This window comes from Lissotriton helveticus, chromosome 7, assembly GCF_964261635.1.
Source record: "Lissotriton helveticus chromosome 7, aLisHel1.1, whole genome shotgun sequence".
Classification (NCBI taxonomy): domain Eukaryota; kingdom Metazoa; phylum Chordata; class Amphibia; order Caudata; family Salamandridae; genus Lissotriton; species Lissotriton helveticus.
The window spans coordinates 282,719,911-282,742,008 of NC_136068.1; the positions used below are offsets into that span (position 1 = coordinate 282,719,911).

Consider the following 22,098-nt stretch of genomic DNA (forward strand, 5'->3'; position numbering starts at 1 on the left):
ACCTCGATTGCGTCAAAACCTTGTGCCTGCTTGAAGCAGGCGTAAGGCTTGATGCACCATTTTGGACATAGGCAAGGTTGGAACAGTGCTGGAGTTGCGTCGCGCTCGCGATGCAACTCCAGCACTGCGCCATCCTTACGCCGGCCCGGCAGTTGCGACACGCATCTGTTTATCCTTGCGCCATGATGTGCCAAATTGTAAATGGGACGCATCTGTTGTGGCACAAGGGTAAACTTGCGTGACGCATCTTTCCTGACGCCTCCCTGCTGATTTGCAGGGATGCGCCAGGAAACATAAATCTGCCCCATTAAACCTGGCTTTTTGGATCTAGGTAAGATTTATCCTGTGGGATGGGCAACATTATTCTCAAGATTCAGCATCGTAGTGCTGGGACACTTTGTAAGAAGTAGCTATGCGCGTTATATCCCACATTATTAAGCACATGTATACCGAAAGGTCTCTTGGCGCTGAGGGTGGAGGGAGAGTTTTCTAGGGCTGCTAGCAGTAAGCCAGAGTAAACAACCAAGTTTTCATTTTTTTCCTGAAAATAGGTGTAAATGTAATGTCTATTGGCAGGGAATTCCAGAGAGTGGGCCAGGGACAGAGAAACGGGAACCACCCGTTCTTATGCGCTTGAATCTTGAAATTGTCAGCATAAACATTGCGGCCGATCTGAGATTCCGTTTGGGTACATACTTTGAAATCTTAGCAGAGATTAATTTAAGGCCCTTCTCACTAAGGGCATTAAAGACCATACAACCTGTCTTACCTGGGATGCAATCCCCAACCACACATGCCTGAACAACGTGGTCTTAACAATGACCACGTCTTAACCACGCATTCCCCTTAACGTCTAAACCATGCATATGCGTGGTAAAGGCACATGCAGGGTTCAGACATTAGAGGTTCCGCTTGCGTTGTTTGGCCATGCATAGTTTAGGCTCCATGACAAAGCCATTTCCCGTTGGCACAATGAGGAGGTAGAAGTGTGGAAACGTGGTGCCAATAGAGAACATACAGTTAAAGGATATGTTTCTATACTGCACTGACTAGATCCCATTTTCTACTTTTGGAGTTTGGCTGACCATAGAAAATTGGTTTTTTTTGTAGAATTTGAAGGAGCTCATAGGAGAAAGAAGCTCAGTTTCGAAAGAGAGACCAGCTATCAGTCTTTAAAACTTCCACCAAGAGAATCCTTTGACATATTGTACTGTGTTTGGAGAAAGAAGTGCGATATGAAAGTGTACATAGTCACCCACTGATGTGGTCACATATTAACTCACTCATCTAAACAAATAATAAGATTTATTTCAAAGGTAAAAACTTTTCCATTACTTCGCAGATGAAAAATGTCAATAAACCTATATGAATCAATTATTACAAATGGTAACATTCAGTATACGTGATTGAGAATGAACAGCAATCCCTGTAAACAAATAATTATTTAAGATGGTTTTCTCTTGCCAGTCATGCGACTAGTAATACATCTTTATTGCTCATTTAGTTAAAAGCCGTACAAGCCAAAACTTAAAATAATATTTTCTAATCAAGTATACACAGTCACTCTCGCAACGTAAGAATTATAACAGATTTGAGAAAAGTATTTTACATTGCAGTCAAAATCTGTAGTTCCTAGAATTTGAGCCTCTCACTAAATAGAGGTTGACATAAACATAAGGGCAGACTTAAAGGACAAAGAAATTTGAACATGCATTCAAGTATTAGGAAAAGCAGTATTTTCCTTAGACTTGAGATGCATTCTCACCTTCAGGATATTTATAAGCATCAGTGATGTCCACACGTTCATCTGATCCTACAGCCTTTGTGCTAATTTTCTGCCCAATAGATTTGATATCAGTGTGGACTGGCTCCATTAACTCTTCATCATCATCATAAACGATCCAGGTGACACGGTCAGCATTCACCTCCGCGAATACAAATGGGCTGTCATAGGCCATGTCCACATCACCTTGTTTAACAGCTTGGACAGATGTAGGGCCGCACCGATAAAGATCTACAAACCAAGAAAGGCAAATGACTTGGGGTCAGAAGCATTTAAGCACTGTTTATATGAACTTTATTAGTTTTTTAGAGAATTGTCTTTTTTAATATTACCATACAGAAGCAAATGGCGATGGGACAACACACAAATAGTCATCACAACAGAGTCAAATGGAAGGCACAATACTGTAAAAAGGTAACTGTGATAATTAACACTGTGGTTTTTAGTTAACACTGCAGCTTTAATAGAATCTTAATAGAATCTTAGGATGTCACTAGGTATGTCAGGAATGTTAACTTAGGAATGTTCTGATACCAGTCAGTTGATGTCTGCTGGCATTGTATGTGGATGGGATCTTTATTCCTGGATTAAACTTCACTTAATTCACCTTCCTGCATCCTGGATTTATTTATGGGAATACTTCACTGGCGTAGTCGGCTTGGAACCTATTCAGGAATCATCTTGAACAGATCTCAACACAAATCTTCGTGAGGAGAAGGTTTAGCCCTCCTGTGACTTTTGTCAACCCTCACTTAACTGCCTAGCACTTATTATGATTACATCAACCAGCATCAAGAACTCTTGTCATCTTCAATCAACTTGTGAGTAGCCTTTTACTTCAGCTTATTCAGCGTGGTCTTCGCTTTTATTTAAACCCTGTACTTTCATATGCGCAAGGCTTTAAATTTCACTCTGCTAACATTGCGCTTTCACATTCCCCTGCGTTTGTGACTCAGCCTAATTAATAGCCTTAGCGCGAGCAGCCCGGCGTCAAGCATCTAATTAAAAATAAAAGCGTCTGGCACCTAATTGAAGATAATCTTTCTTAAGCGCGAAGAACGGAAGGCTAGCGTGTGTACCCGAGTGTGAAGCGCTTTGAAAACAAACGTTGTCTTGCGCGAAGACCTGAAGCCAAGCGCGTGCAGCCAGAATCAAAAATAAACATTGGCGCGTGCAGCCCAGTGTGAAGCGCTCAATTGTAAACAAAGATTGTCTTGCGCCAAGACCCGATGTCAAGCGCGTGCAGCCAGAATCAGAAGTAAACATTGGCTTGTGCGAGCGCGAGGAACGTGAAGCAGCTGCCTTTGTGCGTTCGTCCCGCGCTCTGTCTCGTGTCTTGCCTGAGGAAAAATCTGTTCGCACCTCCAACAAAAAAACAAACACAGAAATCTGTCATATTGACCCGCGCTGACCTCAACGTGAAGTTGAACGCGAGCACCCAGAATTTAATAATCTCCATTAAATAAGCCCTTGCTTGCCAATCTGTACAGTTTAACATGCAATTTCCTGAGACATGAGACAAGCGCCTTCAATTAACGCTGCCTGTTACATAAATACATGTGAACACCCAACTAATGCTTACATGTGAAAAAAACTTTCTCCAACACCAGGATTTTGGTTCTTACCTTTTCTTATTTTTTATTTTTAACCAACTCCATTTGTGAGGAAAGAAGGTTTTCTGCATCTCACCTCAGTCAAACCCTTTCAGTTGAATTTTGATTGGAGCAAACCTTTTCATCTGGATTTTAAAGAAGAAATTTGATTGGATTTCGAGCCTTGCATTTAATTGGTTCTTACTTATTCTCATATGAGCGTTTTGGTTGGTTTGATTGGTTGTTATATATTTCATATATTTTTCTCACAGGTCTATAGTATTCCTCAACATTTAGGAAAATGCAAAATGTTACAGCTGCACCGTTTTTTCTATCTTGTCCTGGTAAACCTCCAATCAGATGGAAAAAATGGAAAGTGGTTTTTGAACGCTATGCTAAAGTTTGTGGGACTAATCTCAGTGCTGAGAGGAAATGTTCTCTATTACTTCATTGTTTGGGATCTGAAGGCCAGGATATTTTTGATGATTTGCCTGACCTTCCTCCTGCAGAAGCTAATGGCTTAAATGAATATGAAATTAGCATAAAGAAATTGGACTTACATTTCTTACCCAAAGTTAGTACTATTCTTGAAAGGTACCAATTTACCAAATGCATGCAAAATGATGAAGAAACTATTGAATCCTATGTAACTCGTTTAAGAAAACTTGCATCTTCTTGCAAATTTGGGGGTTTAATTGATGAACGCATTCGCGATCAATTTATGTTTGGTTGTGGAATAGAAAAAGTCCAAGATGAGTTGTGGCTAAAAGATGAGCCTTCACTTGATGAAGTTTTATCTGTTGCCAAGCGTATAGAACATTCTCTCAAATGTGTGGCGATAATAAAAAAGAGTACTGAAAAAGAGAATAAAGTTCAAATAGTAAGGTCTAAAAGTGATAAATATGTTAAGGATCCTGACAAGCTAGATTCTAGAAAGAGTGGATATGAACTTAAGTGTTTTAGATGTGGCAAACCTGGTCATCTAGCCAATGATAAACAATGTCCTGCCCTCAAACAAACCTGTTCTAAGTGTAAATTGAAAGGTCATGTCACTGCTTTATGCAAAACAAAAAGTAGATCTAAAGTGAAAGAGGTAGAAATTTTTTAGAGGACTTCTTCTGGATCTGATTGTGATATTGAAGTGGTTCAAACCATTGGCGATGGTGGAGAAATCCAGCGCATAAGACCTGATCCCATTGATGAAATATCAGTTGAGGGCAAAAAGACCAAAGTATTGTTTGACTCTGGTGCAAAAATCACAATTGTTTCTGATGAATTTTTCACTAAGAAATTGAAAGGTAAAGTGTCTCTTTTAAAACCTGACATCATTCCTTATGGGTATGATAAGAAACCTATAAAGTTGCATGGTTATTTGATAGGCCTTATAGAGTATAAATCTAGACTAGCGTCTGGAAAAATATATGTCTCAAGGAAGGGAGACAGCATTATCAGCTGGATACATCAGGGTGACTTAGGAGTATTTTTAGACCCCAATGCTACTCCTTGCATTCAATTGAGAGATAATATTCTTAGTGTTTTAGATGGGAAAGAAAAATCAATCGAAGGGAAATCATTGGAAGACAAATTTGCATGTGATCTTAAAATGAATTTTCCCAATGTGTTTAAAGAAACTCTAGGGTGTCTCAAAGGTTATCAACACAAGATACGAGTAAAAAATGATTCTATTCCAGTGAGTTGTAAAGTCCGGAGTGTACCGTTAGCAGGAAAAGAAGATATGAAAAAAGAAATTGAAAAACTCATTCAAAATGGTATAATTGAGGAAATAGAAGGTTGTGAATGGATGGCTCCAGTCGTCGCAGCGCGAAAACCTAATGGTGATTTGCGTTTATGCATTGACCTCAGGCAACTAAACAAATGTGTAATTGTTGACAGGTATCCTCTACCTAATATCGCTGAATTGTTAGTATTGTTAGGAAAAGCCAAAGTTTTTAGTACAATAGATCTTACTTCTGCATATCACCAGATTGAATTAGAAGAGTCTTGCAGAGATTTTACGTCATTTATTACACCTTTTGGTACGTATAGATTCAAGAGGATGCCATTTGGATTAGTATCTGCTTCCTCTGTGTTTCAACGGGTGATAGAAAAAGTTTTAAAAGATATTCCTAGCGTTTGTATATATCAAGATGATGTATTAATTTTTGCAGAAAATATATCTGATCATGATATAACTCTGAATATGGTGTTAGAAAAATTCAGCAAACACAATCTCACGATAAAAGCAAGCAAATGTAGATTCAGATCTGACTCTATAAACTACTTAGGGCATAATATTTCTGGTGAGGGTGTGAAACCAAAACCTGAATTGGTGGACACTATAAACAAAATGGTGGCACCAGAGAATAAAACTGAACTCATGAAGCTTTTAGGCATGATTGAATATTATGCAAAATTTATAAAAGGTTTTGCAGAATTAACTGTGAACATGAGATGTTTGTTGAGGAAAGGTGTGGAATTTCATTGGTCAGATCAATGTGACAACGAATTCATCGAAATTAAGCGAAGGCTAAACAGTGCTCCTGCGTTAAAGAGTTTCAACCCTAGGATTAAGTCCATATTAGTTACAGATGCAAGTGAAAAAGGGTTAGGTGCTGTATTGAAGCAAAATGGTCCTGATGGCATGCAAACCATAATGTTTTTGTCTAGAAGTTTGAGAGACGCTGAAACTCGTTATTCTGTTGTAGAGAGGGAGGCTTTGGCTGTGTTTTGGGCGGTGAAAAAATTGAAGAAATTTCTTTGGGGTCTAGTTTTTGATGTCCACACTGACCATAAACCCTTAGTGGAAATCTTTAGTAAGAAAGGTTTGGATCTGGTGTCTGGGAGAATATCAAAGTGGGTTATTGGCTTACAAGAATATAGCTTTGGTGTTCAATATATTCCAGGTGTTGATAATGGAATAGCAGATGTTCTTTCACGTCTTGTTTCTAAAAGTGATTTGGATGATGATGATCATTTGGAGTTAGATGATGAATTGGTTTGTTCTGTCGATTACGAATTTCTATCAGAAAAGAAATGGTCAGAAGAATTGGCTAAAGATGGTACACTATGTGAGGTTATGTCTTTATTAAAAAATGGTTGGGCTAATAGCAAGGAAGGTTCCTCTTCAACTAAGCCTTTTTGGACAGTACGCAGTGAATTATCTGTTGATAGTGATTTGTTGTTTCGTGGGACAAGGTTAATTCCTCCAACTAGTCTTAGGAAAGATTTGATAGATTTAGTTCATGTTGCTCATTCAGGATTATCCAAAAGCAAAGAGAGGCTTCGCATGTCTTATTGGTGGCCAGGCATGGATAAGATGGTCGAAAGAGTAATTAGGGAATGTATACACTGTAATGTTAGCGACAAATCTTATAATACACACACGCAACCCATGTTTTTAAGAAAAAGACCTAGTGGTCCTTGGCAGGACATAGCTCTGGATTTGGTGGGTCCTATACAACATAAGGATTCTCAGGTATTTATATTAGTGGTCATTGATATGTACTCAAGATGGCCAGAGATTTTTTTTTGTCAGGAATTGATTCAGGTAAGATTATTCAATGCTTGGGGGAGTTATTTTATAAGGAAGGTTTTCCTGCAACCATTTTGTCAGATAATGGGGTACAATTTGTTTCCAAAGAGATGGCACATTATTTATCTTCTAAGGGTATTACGCATAAAACTTGTTCTCCTTATCACCCTGAGGCCAATGGCATGGTCGAGAGATTCAACAAAGTGATCAAAGATACTATCAGTCTAGCCAAGAATTTGTCATCTGACTGGAAAAAATGTGTTATGGAAAAGATAGAAGAATACCGATATACTCCTCATGCTACAACTGGAAAGACTCCATTTTTGTTGTTTCGTGGGAGAATTCCTAACACACAGGTGGAACCTTTTTGGGTTAATAAGTATGAAACGTTGAAGGGTAAAGAATGCGTATGCAACAAAGATGACATTGTTAAAAACGAGATGGATAAAGCTGTACGTAGGAAAGCATATTTTGATGTTAAAAAAAATGTTTAAAAAACTGTTGTCTGTGTTGGTGATATGGTCATGGTCAAACGTCCTGGCATAGTGGGTAGCTCGGAAACAAAGTTTATGAAGCCTATCAAAGTGATAAAAATTTTTAACAATGCAGTGCAAACTCAAGATCATCGCATATGGAATCTAAACAGAATTGTCGTTGTTAGAAATAAATTGCAAGGTGGTGAAAGCTTGGATTTCAAAGAAGATAATTTGACCAATGGTAAGACTATCAATTCTGAAAATATTAGGTCTTCCAAACGTGTGTCTAGGAAGCCTTCTTATCTTGCTGATTTTGTATAGTTTATGTATATGCCTTAAATTCATGTATATATTTTATTTTTAATTTTGTTTTGGAGGGAAGGAGATGTGTGATAATTAACACTGTGGTTTTTAGTTAACACTGCAGCTTTAATAGAATCTTAATAGAATCTTAGGATGTCACTAGGTATGTCAGGAATGTTAACTTAGGAATGTTCTGATACCAGTCAGTTGATGTCTGCTGGCATTGTATGTGGATGGGATCTTTATTCCTGGATTAAACTTCACTTAATTCACCTTCCTGCATCCTGGATTTATTTATGGGAATACTTCAGTAACTGTATACACAAACTGTGGGCAGCTGAACGAGGACGTCTACCACACAGTGTTCATCTATGTGCATCTGAAAACTGCCTTTTGTTTTCTCTATTTTGATGTTTGCTGTAATGTTGTCAGGTTGGTGTACATATTGAGTGGATGCACTTTGTTAAAGTATTCTAAAAGGTTTCCGTGTGTGTTTGTCAAGAAATTGTATTTGTGCTGTTTTTTTTAACACATACACTCATTAAGTTCTTTGCTTGATTGCTCTGGTGTCTTTTCGGAGTCACGGTTTTGGTTTAGCAACCATTAGATTCGCAACAGAAGAAAGGCTCAGATGTTATTTTTTGTCTTTTTCCTTCACGCTGACACATTGAAAGCCGACAGTCATCCACGGTATCCATGGATCAGATGGTGGAAGAAAAGACAAATAAGTCCAATTCGGTTGATCATTTCTTTCATTAGGTAGATGGTAGGGGAAAATGCAATAAGTCCGATCCAACTGGTCATTGCATCCAAAGGTTTGAATAAGGTAGCAAAGGTAATTAGTGTGATCCAACTGGTCATTGCATCCATAGGTTAGTTTGTAGTGGCGAAGGTGTTTAGTTGGATTCACTTCTTTTATTTCTTCTCGCTGTGACTTTTCTAGGACACAACAACCGTGTGGGTAAATTAGAGAAGCTGCTGTTCAGATTCCTGTATTCATCAGCATCACATCGGCTATTGATATTTTTCCAGCCATCTGAAGAAGCTATGATGCAGTACAGCACTTGTTGATTTAGGGCTGCAATTTCTGCAGGTCCATAGCACAAGCAAACTCTTTCTTTCTAACGTACACAGGCCTGATTCTTTGGCTAACACTCCCTCATCAAATTTCCAATTTGCCATTATTCATTAAGTTGCCACCAGCTAAAAAGAGACTTTATCCTTCATTGTGGGTATATGTTTGGACTACATAATGCTTCGTGATTTTGAGACCTAAAAGGAGCAGTGTGATTGCTAATGGCTTCCAATGACCTTCTCACAACCAAAGAACCACCATTAGATGTTAGATTGGTCTTCTGTTACCAATATGACAGAAGATGTACCCTAATGCCATCATTTGCCACACTGTTTATATTCTAGCCTGCTATCCCCAAGAATTATGATGCCTGACTGTGTTAGAGGATGATGGTACTCCACGAAGGCTTATCCTAGCCTGAATGGACTGAGACATCCCTATCACACAACACTATATACATGTGTTACCTACCCTATAGCAATATGATTTTATAAACATTAAGGATCATTCTGTTAAAAGCTCTTCAATGTATACATTACAGATTACAGAACATCAAGGAGGAATTATTTATATTGAAGCGCTCGACGAACAACTATTACAGAAGATGCAGCAGCAGAAGAGAAGACCAGAGAGGTGGCAATTTGGAGTAATTGGAAGCTAGACCCCAAGTTGTTTCACTACAAACTGATGGTCTACTTCATGTTGAACTCCTTCCCGGTTAATGAATGCTCAAACCTGGCAAATTTACATCTGCATCTGGAGACAGGGTCCATTAAGACCTACCAACCAGTACTTTCTTTTTGGATTAGTCATAGCATCTCAATTCTGTATTTGCAACGATGCTTCGTAGATTTCTCATCCAGATACAGTGAGGATTACTGAATACAATCCATCCCAAGTCCAACAGCCAACACATCTTGAATTATCCATGAATTTTCCAGATCATGTTTCATTATTTTGGTTATACAGTCTCTCCCTACCAACTTCAGCTTTTTCACTCACTTCCTTCTGTACATCTATCTATGTGAATGGAGTATTGGAGCAATATTATGTGATAAGACCAAACCCACAATCCGGGGTTGCACTAGATTCATCCAAACCACACACAAATATGAGAAGAGACATTTTAACTGGAGCATACAACAGATTAAGCGTATGATTCGTGGGTCTAACATACAATCATTTAGGTCTGGCTCTTGGTAGGCCCTGCATGCTCAAAGACGTGTTATCTCCCTTCCTTAATATCAATGCTATTGAGGAGGAGATCTGAGCCCTGGTAAGGGGCAAAACAAAACATGCAACTTGGTCAATTAACCTCAGTCATCCAAGCCATGTCCATCTCAGAAAACACATGGGAAACAGACCTGGTAAAGGGTAAGACAACTGAGTTCTTTTTAAAATCCTGTAGGAAAACAGGCAAATGATTATCTCTCTGTTCATTGTTTTTGTCTCTGTGCATATTACATAGAACTAGAACTCTTAAGTAAAATGGTCACACACAAAACAACTGTTGCATGACTGCTTGTGATGGGTCTTATGTGTCATGGCTTCTCGTAGGTGCTCCTCCTCACTCTCATCCACCTCTTGCCCTGGGCATTATTGGCCATGTCACAAGCAAAATAACTGTTGCATGACTGCTTGTGACAGGTCTTAGGTGTCATGGCTTCTCGTAGGTGCACCTCCTCACTCTCATCCACCTCTTGCCCTGGGTATTATTGGCAAAGTCACAAGCAAAACAACTGTTGCATGAAAGCTTGTATAAGGTCTTAGGTGTCATGGCATGTCATAGGTGCTCCTCTCCACTTCTGTCCACCTCTAGTCCTGGACATTATTGGCCACACCTTATTGCCACTCAGTACACTGTCTGCACTGTGTAATGGCAGTCATGCCAGTAAGAATTGTGGTTTTCACATGAGTGCTGCCCAGAACTTAGCCCCCAATCACCAGCACAGTTAATTTAGACTCCACGCAGCACTGCAAAAGCAGTACCTTTATGCCCCATTTGAGTGGCATGCCTTAGAGGATTTCAAAATCACCCACAAAATCTGTGGACCCCAGTTATTCAGTGTTTGAGAATTTGTCGCAGAACTCAAGGATCCCACAGCCAAAAAATGCCACACCTATTGCAAGGCAAGGTGGTTGGCTTTTCTACCTTTTGATGCTTGGGATCTGCCCATTTACTTAGGCTTGTTATAGTTAACAGTTGGTCCTAGATGTAAATTCACCATACAACACAATTCCTATAGTTCAAATAATTCTTTACACAGTCCGCTTTAGATTGAATCACCACGGTTGTTAGAAAAAACACGACATGATAGATATATTAGCCCAAAATGTCAATTGATACATATGGAAACACTGAAACAAAATAGTTTTAGTCGAGTCCAGCCGGACTCTCTTATTTAATACACATTTTGAACAAAATTGGCAAATTTATAAAATTATTTACAAAACCAAGGGGCTCTAATAGCAGTAAAAGTGCACAGAGAGAGGTGAAAGTAAGTGCTCAAGTGATTGATCAAAGAGATCAGTGAAACAAAGTGCAAATGATTTATATACAAGACGACTGGTGAGCTACGGCGGGCGCTTTGCTTCTGCGTTTACATTGAGAGACAGAGTGAAGCTATCAGCAGCACTTAGAGAAGATTGACTCCTCCGTGCTTTCGGCAACATAATTGAGCAACACCACTTATACCAGCATCGGAACACCGTAGACGACATAATATATGGTGCCAACCCGGCTTTAAGTTTTGGTGCGGACAAACGTCGCACATGTGGTGGCGTACCACATGAGGGTGCCCACTGACATTGGGGTCCTTTTAACCTACGTGCACATTGAGTTACCCTTTGCCCTTCCCTCATCCCGTCCTGATGAAGACCTTGTTCTGAGGAATTAATTCACCCGTTCTTTTTGTGGGTCGAAACGTCGACATTCTCCTTTGGAGCCTGCACCTGTTATCTCCCCCCCCCCTCCCCCCTTGCTAGCAGTGCAAATCAAGGAATACGGAGGTTTTCAAAACCACGAGCTAGTGAAAAAGAGCTACTTTTTTTGCGAGCTTCTACAGTCAGGGCAGGCTCATTCTTGTATATAAATCATTTGCACTTTGTTTCACTGATCTCTTTGATCAATCACTTGAGCACTTACTTTCACCTCTCACTGTGCACTTTTACTACTATTAGAGCCCCTTGGTTTTGAAATTATTTTATAAATTTGCCAATTTTGTTCAAAATGTGTATTAAATAAGAGAGTCCGGCTGGACTCGACTAAAACTATTTTGTTTCAGTGTTTCCATATGTATCAATTGACATTTTGGGCTAATATATCTATCATGTCGTGTTTTTTCTAACAACCGTGGTGATTCAATCTAAAGAGGACTGTGTAAAGAATTATTTGAACTATAGGAATTGTGTTGTATGGTGAATTTACGTCTAGGACCAACTGTTAACTATAACACTTGATACCCAGGTCCTTTGACTACAATTGGGTTACCCCTTGTTTTATAACATTTACTTAGGCTCGGCACTTGACGTGTGTTCTTGGCTCTTCAGGTGAGATTATCTTCAAGTTCGATTTGAACAACATCTTCTCAGCAGTTTTCTGATTGTGGTGCTTCTTGGATTTTTTCTTGAGTGTCACCTCAAACACTTTCCTTGAACACTTGAAAATTAATCAACCTCTTTCAGCACTGTCTTGAGAGGCCTCAGGTTAGTGGTAGCTAGGGAGAGTTAGACAGTAGTTGTTTGGAATGTGGGACTCCAGTTGGGCCACTGAACTGTCCCCTGAAACTAAATACTGGGATTCTGTCACACCCTCAAAGTTGGGCTGTTACAACTGTTTCTAACACATCTGCACTGTTATATTCAGACCCTGTGTGAACCTTCCTTTTTGATCAGTGACACAAGTTGCGAAGAGTGAAAAACTGCTATAGGACATTAGAACATGACCAGTCTCATGACATTTGTTTCGGCTCTAGCAATAGAAATGTGATGTGCCATTGATAGGTTGAATATTTGCCAGAGAGCGTTAGTTACTTTATTAAATATTGCATATGCTGCATTTCCTGTAGAATGTTACCATTCATGAGAAGTCCATGTAAAAGAAAAAACAGGGTGTATTCTAAGGTGATGTAAAAGCAGAGAGGAACTGAGTGACTACAAACCGCCAACATCTCTTGTGTGGCTTTCTTACATCCTTATTCTCCATCCCAACTCTTCTCTATCAACGCTAAGCAGTTTTGAAAGTGTTTTGCTATTTCTACAGGGAAGGCAAAAGGTGGGTTCCACATCATGATAGTAGCAACATTTGGTTGTATAGGTTAGTACCGACTTCATTCTGTCATTAGGTCACTATTAAAGGTAAGTGTTGTGAAGAAAGAACTACATCCTGAGGACAAAGCACAGGATTCAGTTCCTACTCAATTCTGTTAACTCTTGATCTAGCACTTCCCCCACAATGGGAGGATTTACACTAATCATCAGTCTCTACAATAGGCCAGAAATGCTGCAAGAGACTCTACTGTATCAGAAACTTAGCAAAGATTGGTTGAATTAAGTTCACTCCCTAGATATTTCTGGTATAGTTATTTTGCAGTATTGTCAACCTTTGTTGATAAAAAAAAATATTAAAGAAAAGAAGGCAAAAACAACCTAGTGTTGAGTACAATTGAGAGCTTCCTTAGTGAAATTTAAGAACATTTGAATTGCTTGGGTAGGAAAGGACAAGTTACTTCTGTCTGTAACAATTTTTCTGGTAGAGATTCTGTCTAACTGCATATTCCTTAACTTAGAATATTCCACAGGTGTCAGATGGTACCCGGAAACATTTGAGAAGTACCTCTGTGCACCGGTAGGTGGCATCAATAGTCTTGTATTGGTGTCATTGAAGTGATGTCACAGTGCCCATATAAGCGCCACTACAGGTCACTGACATCAGTTTATTTGGTGACTTTTACCACGCCAAAAACACAGAGCCACCCAAAAACTAATATATGACCAGTGAGCAGATTCTAATGGGATCATTATGTTAAAATGCTCAGTGTGCAGTGTGGGCAAAATGGGTGGGTTGGTGAGGAATCTGCGGGTAGATAGAGTCTCTACCAGAAAAAGCATTACCGAAGGTAAGTAACTTGTACTTCTGCTAGAGACTTCTAACTGCAGATTTCCCACCTTAGAATAGATACCCAAGCATTATCTCCCATAAAGAGGGTCTGCAAACAGACTCAAAACAAAAAGTCCTGGAGGACTGAACAGGCAAAATGCCTCTCTCACCGGACCTTTTTAGTTTAAGCAGTAGTACTTAATGAACGTGTGGAGTGACACCCATGTAGCGGCTTGACAGATGCCCAGCATAGGTATCCCACACGCCAACGCAGTACTATCAGTCTTGGTCCTGGTGGAATAGGCAATCAAACCCTTAGCGGGTTATTTTTAGCTAGTGAGTAGCAGATCTTGTTGCAGAGTAGAAGACATTGAGTTGGGGTCCAATTCTGAACAATCTTGCCTTTTTTGCTCCAGTGAACATTACGAAGAGCTGGTCATCCACCTGATGGTCTTGGGTATAATTATTGGAAAACAAAAAGCTCTGTTTTGGATACAGGCGATGGAGTCTCTCCTCTTCCTTGGAAGAAAAGGCAGTACGTTAAAGGTAGATAGAGTGATACTCTGGCCGATATGAAAGAGGTTGAAAACCTTCGGCAGGAAGGAGCCATGCTACCGAAGGACCAGTTTGTCAGGAAAATAGCTGCTGCAATTAGGGAGAACTTACAGAGCTTAAAGCTAGTTGGGCCCTCCTGGCCATTGCAATGGTCACTAAAAAGAATGTTTGGAATATCAAGAGCCAGAGAGGACAGCTTTGTAGAGGCTCAAAGACAGAACACAACAGAATCGTGAGGACTAGATTTAGGTAATATTGGCGTATCACAAATTGGGAAGAAGGAAACAGGTGCTGTAAACCTTTCAGGAACCGAATAACAACCGGTGTCTTGGACAGAGACTGCGTGTCCAGAAACTGCAGGAAAGATGAAAATGCCTGAAAAGTAACCCTTAACAAAGCCCAGGGAAAGACTAGCTAGGCTAGAGATAAAACAAATAGCAACACCTCCAACAGTGATGCAGAAAGGGTGTCCACGTGAAGCGAGATGCACCAGGTGACAAACGTATCTCAACAGGAGGCATATTTAGTTTTAGTGTAGGGAGACCTGGTTGTCAAGATGACATCACAGACCTTGGGAGGATAGATTTAAAACTATAATCTGCCAACACTAAATATCCATGTATGAAGTTGGAAGAGGCATAGCTTATGGTACAGAACACTGCCCTGCTGCTACTACAGGAGTTCCTCCAGCAGAGGCAGTCTGATCGGAGGACTGTTACTCGGGATTGAGAGTTTGGAATACCATAAAGCCAAATCCAGAGCTATTAGGAAGACTGAAGCCCGGTTGATCCTGATCTTCCCAATAACTTGGGCGGGAGTGGTATCGGTGGAAAGGTGTACAGAAGTTCCGAGTTCCATCCTAAATGGACTACATCTCCGAGCGAGGCCCGTTTTGGAAACTTCAACACGCAGACATGCTGATATTACATGTTCTCACAGTGGCAAATAGATTCAGCCAATGATTCTCCTCATACTTGCAAGAGTTCTTGCCCCACCTTGGGATGTAGTCTCCATTAGTAATCCACAAGGCATCAATGGCTGAGTTTGTCTGCCCTGGGGTACAAGAAGCCTGCCAGGTGCTGCACTGCCAGGAAAATGTCCTGACCCTCCAGCCAAGTAAAGAGATGAAGAGCCTCCAGGCACAAGTCCACGACCCCAATCTTCCCTGTTTGTTACAATATCATACGGCAGTGATTTTTTTCATGAATACCTGAATTCTCTTTTTTTTTGTAAACCAAATTTTATTAGGTTTTTCACATGTAATCTGCATCATACATGAGGCATAGTCACATTAATTTTGGTACATCTATGAGACTTAGCCTTGTAACTTAACTTCCCCATGCCCCCTCCTCCCCCCTTGAGTTGCATGTGGAGTGATGTAAGCATATCGCTGGGTTCTACTAGTCATAATAGGTTGTGCCTTTTATTCTGGTGCGCTGGAAGACTGACTAATCCTGACCCACCTGCTCGTCCCCAGCCCCCTCCAGGTCCTGTATTATCGATCGCACAGAGACTGCCCCGCTGGATCCCTACCCGTCAGTTATTGATTCAGCTTCCAGGTGTTCCCATGCCCTTTCTCGATCTATTTTACCTATTCCTCATTTGGCTTCTCTGAGTAAGAGTCTACCTTTTGCTCCAACCCATATTTCCAGCTCTTTTTTCCATGCACCTATCCGTGGTCCCCCCTGGCGCTTTCCAATTCTTAGCTATTTCCCTCTTGTCCAGAACATAGGCAAGGTCTTAGAATTTGCCAGTCATTTTGTTTTTGGCAGTGTGTGGGAACCACCCTACTTGATAGTGCTCTGGGGTTTGTGGAAGATCCTTGTTGATAAGGTTGCCTACTGTGCGTCGTATCTCGTCTCAGAACACTTGTACTGTGGGGCAGTCCCAGAACATGTGCATTATATGGGCTTCCCTCTCTCCGCATCTCGGGCATGCTGCGGTCCCCGTCCAAAGTATCGCCGAAAGCCGGATGGGGTGAAGTATGCTCTGTAGAGTATGTAAAAGTTTATTCATTTGAAGCAGGCATTTCTAGATGCCTTTGGCGTGCGTTCTAGTATCGTGTCCCAGTCTTTCTCTGAGATCTTTTTCTCCAGGTCCTCCTCCCACTGCAGTTGCAGGCTCTCCACCGTCCTCTGTATGTCCTGTCTAATCACCCTGTAAAGGCAGGAGACCGTTTTGATAATCCCTGTGGACATTACGATCAGCATCCTCAAGCACCCGAGGTTCCTCATTGGCCACTCCCCAGTGTTCCCTGATCCTCCTAGTGAGCGCTCTATGCTTCAGAAATTGATTCCCTGGCAAGTCATATGCAGCTTGCAGTTCTTCGAAGAGGAGCATTGCTGAGTCTTGGTACAGGTCCCTCATTACTTTTAGGCCTGCCTCATCCCAGTCCTCTAGCCCCGTCCAATACCCTCCCTGCGGTAGGTAGTGAAGCATGGTTATGGGCAAATCCAGGAAGTAAGCGATCTTAGTGCCCGCTCGTCGCAGGTATCTGGTCCAACAGTGCACCCCCACTCTGGTCTCAGCCTTGTCTTGAACCAGCCTCTCTTTGATGGATGGAAGGAAGGCTTTCAATGCCAATCAATTGGATCACCATCGGCTTCAGAAAATTGATATGAAGCTGAGATTCCGCTGGAGACCAGAGTCCTCTAATCTCTACCCATCCCAGAAGGTTCCCCCAACCCTGGAGGGATGCTTCGGTCACAACTGCCACCACAGGGTGGGGAACAGAGAGGGGTCTGCCCACGATCCAATCTTGGTTAGTCAGCCACCACTGCAGATCTTTTACAGTCTCCTTTGAAATCTGGACCAGCTCAAAAAGGTTTTGCTGGTGCTGTGCCCACTTAGACTACAGATCCCACTGCAGAGGTGCACGTGAAATCTGACATGCTAAGCCAGTAGGCTGCAGGAGGCCAAGAGACCCAGCAGTCTCACGGTCAGTCTCACCAAACTCCAGGATTAAGGCTGAAACATAAGGATCATTGCTCAAATATCCTGGACTCTACGCTCCAGCAGATATGTGCGGAACTGCACTGTATTCAGAATGGTTATGATGAAAGGGAGCATTGGATAAGTATTAAGGTATGACTCGGGATGTTGATAGTGATCCCCAGCAAGTACAAAAGTTTCCCCGTAATCTGAAGGTGGGTTACAACTGCCTGGGATGAACCTGCCTTTAGCACCTAGTCATCGAGGTTGGGGAAGACTGAAACCGCAGCCCTACAACGATGAGCTACAACCACCAAAATACCTTCCATGAGCACACAAGGGGCCCTAGTGAGGCAGAAGGGAGCACAGCAAACTGAAAATACTCGTGGGCCACTGTGAACTGCAGGTAAGGACTGTGGGCTCGCAGGATGGGTATCTGAAAATAAGGGTCCTGTAAATCCAACGCTACCATCCAATCTCCAAGATCCACTGCAGACCAGACCTGAGACAAGGTGAGTATTTTCAATTTCTATTACTGTTGAAAAGCGTTATGAGGGCACAGATCTAGGATAAGACAAAGTCATCCATGCTTTTTCGGCAACAGAAAGTAGCAGGAATTACAACCATAACCTACTTCTTGCGCAGGCACGCTCTTGATGGATTCTTTAACCAATAGAGCCTGCACATCCTGAAGGAGCAAGGAGTAGTGGTGCGCCATCAGATGTTCTTGCGATGGTGAAAAAGGCAGAGAGGTTTCCTCAAATGGGAGGGTGCACCCCTCCTACACAATCACCGACTTGTCAGAGGTAATTACAGACCACTGGGGCAGGTGGTGTCTGATCTTGCTACCAATGTAATTGCTGTGCTGGATGGAGGGTGTCCTATAGGAGCTTAGAGGCTGTGGCTGCAGGAGGACTAGGGACAGGACAGCTTGCTGACCCTGGCCCTCACATCCTCTGTCGGGATCCACCGCCCTGTCCTGCATGTGGGCTCCACAGGTTGCTTTACTAGAGGAAATGGCTGGTATAGCAGTTGTCCTAACCACGTCTGTGTTAGGAGTGAAAGGACTGCTGCTGAGACTGGGCAGACAGAGAAAGCCTGAGAGATCTAGAAGTGACTTAGCTCTCTCGAAAGTGCCTGAGTGCCATGTCAACTTTATCACCAAACAGGCAGGAGCATTCAAAAGGCATGTCCATCATGGACGCCTGGACATTTCCCGAAAACCCAGTTGAACGTAACCAGGCATGGCAAGGCAGCACCACCAAAGAGGCCATGGTTCTACTGAGGAGTCTGTTGTGTCCAACCTGATGGCAAACTTTGCTGTATCCCGACCATCCAGGAGTGCCTTCGGGAAGCATGGGAAGCAGCAGTGCTATTGAGTCCCACAATGCATGGGAGTAATGGCCCATGAGATATGCGGTGTCCACCGTCTGCAAGGCTATAATGGTGGAAGAAAAACATGCTTCACAAATGAGTCCAGCCTCTTGGGTTACCTGCTCGATGGGGTGGAATGAAATCCATTTGGGTTGACTTTAGATGTTGAGTCCTGCACTTCCAGGCTCTCAGGGGAGAGGTGCTGGGAGAAAAGGGATGGGTCTCCTGTGCCAGGACGATGGAATTAGGCAAGCATTCCAACCACAGAAGCCCCTGTTCAAGGTTTGGCATAGGCACCCAAGAGAATGTCGGTGAGGGCTTCATTAAAGGGGAGCAAGGGCTCAGCTGAACCCTTTCTTAGGTGAAGCACCTCAGTTAAGAGCTTGGTCTTCTCCTCGACTGACAGCAGCTGTAGGTGAAGGACCTCCACTGCTCAGCGCAATACAATGGCAAAAGATACGCCTTTGTCCGAAACCAGGCCTGGAAGGGAAACCATGGCACAGTTTGGGCAAATGTCCAAACCACTGGCATCACCAAGCACCTCGTACCAGTTGTCAGTTGGATAAGGGTCCGCCTCCATGGGAATAAACCCTTTCTATTTAGATCCCCCTTCATGGAGGTAGGAACTGTCTACTGGCGGGAAGTCCACGGGTTGCTAGGGCCGGGAGGGCACCAGTGTCAAACTTTGCCTTGTTGAGTCGGCTCAGATTTGGAGGTGAGGAAAGGCTAATTGTCGAGCAGTGCCGGTGGCGCCGGGGGAGGCATTGGAGGAGGCAGCAAAGAGGTTGAAGAAGGCACTGGAGTTGGCATCAGTCTGGATCTGGGGCGGAGCTAGAGGGCCTAACTGGGGATGTGGGAGGACCAGCCAACAGTAACCCAGCCAGGGTACCTCGTGACTCCATGGGCACCAGATGCATGCCAGAGGGAGCGCACATGGCATCGTACAATTCTTTTAACTGGGTGGGTGTCACTCTGGGAAACGGGGTAGCGTTGAGAGGCCCTGATGCCGGCTTCACAGTTGGGAGTGCTGGAGTGGGGCATAGAAGCATGGTATTCAGCCAGACAATCCCAAAGAACATTTCAACTTCTTTTCTTGTGTTTCTTGGACTTAGACAAGACAGAGAATGGCACAGAGCCTTCTTATGCCACGAAGCCATGCCCTTTATTGCCCACTTATGATTTGCCTTGTGGTGCTTTGACTTGCACCCGGCACAGGTCTTGGATTCGTGACCCAACCCCAGGCATCAGAGACAAACCACGTGAGTATCAGGCACAAACATCTGCATGCAACATTCCCCACAAGATTTAAACCCCATAGGTTTTGTAGGGGCATGCTGCTAGCACACTGGGAGCAATAGTTAAAAAAATAGGCAAAACAAAGTAGCAAAAGATGGTCAAAAAATGACAGATGTAGCTCTCTGGATCCATGGTGTTGGCACAGGGAGAAAATAACTGATGTTAGTGCTCTGAGATGGGACTTATATGGGCATCACATTACTACCAAGGAGGATCTGATCAACGCCACCTACCAATGCGTAGAGGTACTGCCCAAGATTGTCCGCATCAGTTTGACACCTAGAGAATATTCCGAGGTGAGAAATATGTGTTTATACGTCTTTAGTAGAATGAAATGCATTTGGTTTACTATCAGATCCTGAGATCAAGAACACACCGATGATTTAATGTGCAGCGTATGCTATCCAGCTAAAAGAAACAACAAGAATATGAATTAGCGCCTCATCTAAAACAGAAAAGGCTGTATCCATCTGTACTGCGTGTGATTATGTAGTTAGTTACAGTAAAGTAAAAAGGGTGCTAGAGTGGGGCAATGAGGGAGTCATATTAGGACATTGAATGCATCATAGACAAGAGGTGAGACTGATAGTAATGTATTACTACAGAGGGAATCAAAAAGAGTTGTCTGTTTCATTCCAATGCATAGAGCTGTTGCATACTGGTACCAAATCTAAATGAAGATGCATCCAAAGGAAAACATTCAAGGCCAAAAAATGTCTTAATTTGCAATTTGTAAACATCTAAGAAAAACGAATATTCACTTGCATATTATGTCAGCGAGCCCCACATCTAAATCCTTAGCAAAAATGCCTTCCTTTCAAAACCAGTTTCCTAGACAATAGTAACACTGAAGAATAGTTAATACTCTGTTCTCTTACCTGAACTTTGTTCCTGAGGCGTTGAGTCTATAACTTGCCAACCACTGTATGTGGATTTAGAATCTAGATCATGTCGGGCAAACCAGGATTCATCCCAGACATGGAAATTCCTGCAGAAGAAGGAGACCAGAAGTAGTGTGGTTGGGAACCATGCTATCAGATTTAGTCATATCCCATTATTCATATATAGGAATTCTAACCACATTTTATCTACATGCTCTAATATAACAACCTTAAGTCTTATCACCGAAGAAGATGCACACAAGTCAAGAAACACAGCTCAGCTGAAACAATAGGATCATGAGAGGATTTTGACTTTAATGGGAATATGGTTCCAACATTTCAGCCCTACCATGGAAAACATGCAGAACCCGTGGCTTATGGTATACCCCAACTACCTCAATGGTATTCCATCAATGGGTCTCTACATCGGTATAAATGCATTAATTAACAACAAAAGATATGTCCACTACATTGTTCTAGGTCAGGACAATAACATTTAATTTAGGCTAAATAATTAAATTTAGGGTAAGAGTTTATTCAATAGTATTCATTAACATAAATAGACTGAGGGCTAAATACTTAGGGGCATATTTACAAGCCCCTTGTGCCGCTTTTGCGCCGCCGTTGCGTCACTTTTGTGACGCAGCGGCAGTGCAAAAGATGCGCCAAGGTGCCGGGTATTTACAACCTGACGCATCTGGGAGATGCGTCACGTTGTAAAGCTCTGCGCCAGAAGGAGGCGTTCTGGCGCAGGAACGCCTCCTGAAAGTGGCGAAGTGAAATCTACAAGATTTCACTCAGTCATTTTGGTACTCATGCTGCGTCCAAACCCTGCGCCTGCTTGAAGCAGGCGTAAGGATTGACGCAGCATTGGAATAATAGGGCCCCCGAGCATTGCTGGAGCTGCGTCGTGCTTGCGACGCAACTCCAGCAATGGGACACTAAAATTAGGATTTTTCTCAGTTTAGGAGTCCTAAAGTTAGGAATCCTAACTTTACTACTCCTAAACAGTGAAAAATCCTAATTTTAAGACTTTGAGTATTCACAGAAGGCATTTAGGAGTCCTAAAGTTAGGAGTCCTAACTTTACTACTACTAAATTCAGAAATATCCTAATTTTAAGACTTTCGGTTTTCACAGAAGGCATTTAGGAGTTCTAAAGTTAGGAGTCCTAACTTTACTACTACTAAATTCAGAAAAATC

The 22,098-nt window shown here is 42.1% G+C and overlaps 1 protein-coding gene across 4 annotated transcripts in view; it reads right to left on the reverse strand.

Annotated features, from left to right (window-relative positions):
- The window catches only part of LOC144768424 (protein-glutamine gamma-glutamyltransferase 6-like), a 483,154-nt gene that overhangs the window by 62,775 nt on the left and 398,281 nt on the right, over positions 1-22,098 (reverse strand). For all 4 annotated transcript variants that reach the window (XM_078652069.1, XM_078652067.1, XM_078652068.1 and 1 more), the window contains exons 8-9: positions 20,894-21,003; positions 1,766-2,014 (exon numbers count right to left, since the gene is read on the reverse strand). In XM_078652069.1, the coding sequence (XP_078508195.1) occupies positions 1,766-2,014; positions 20,894-21,003 (359 nt within the window). The remainder of the gene's footprint in view (positions 1-1,765; positions 2,015-20,893; positions 21,004-22,098) is intronic.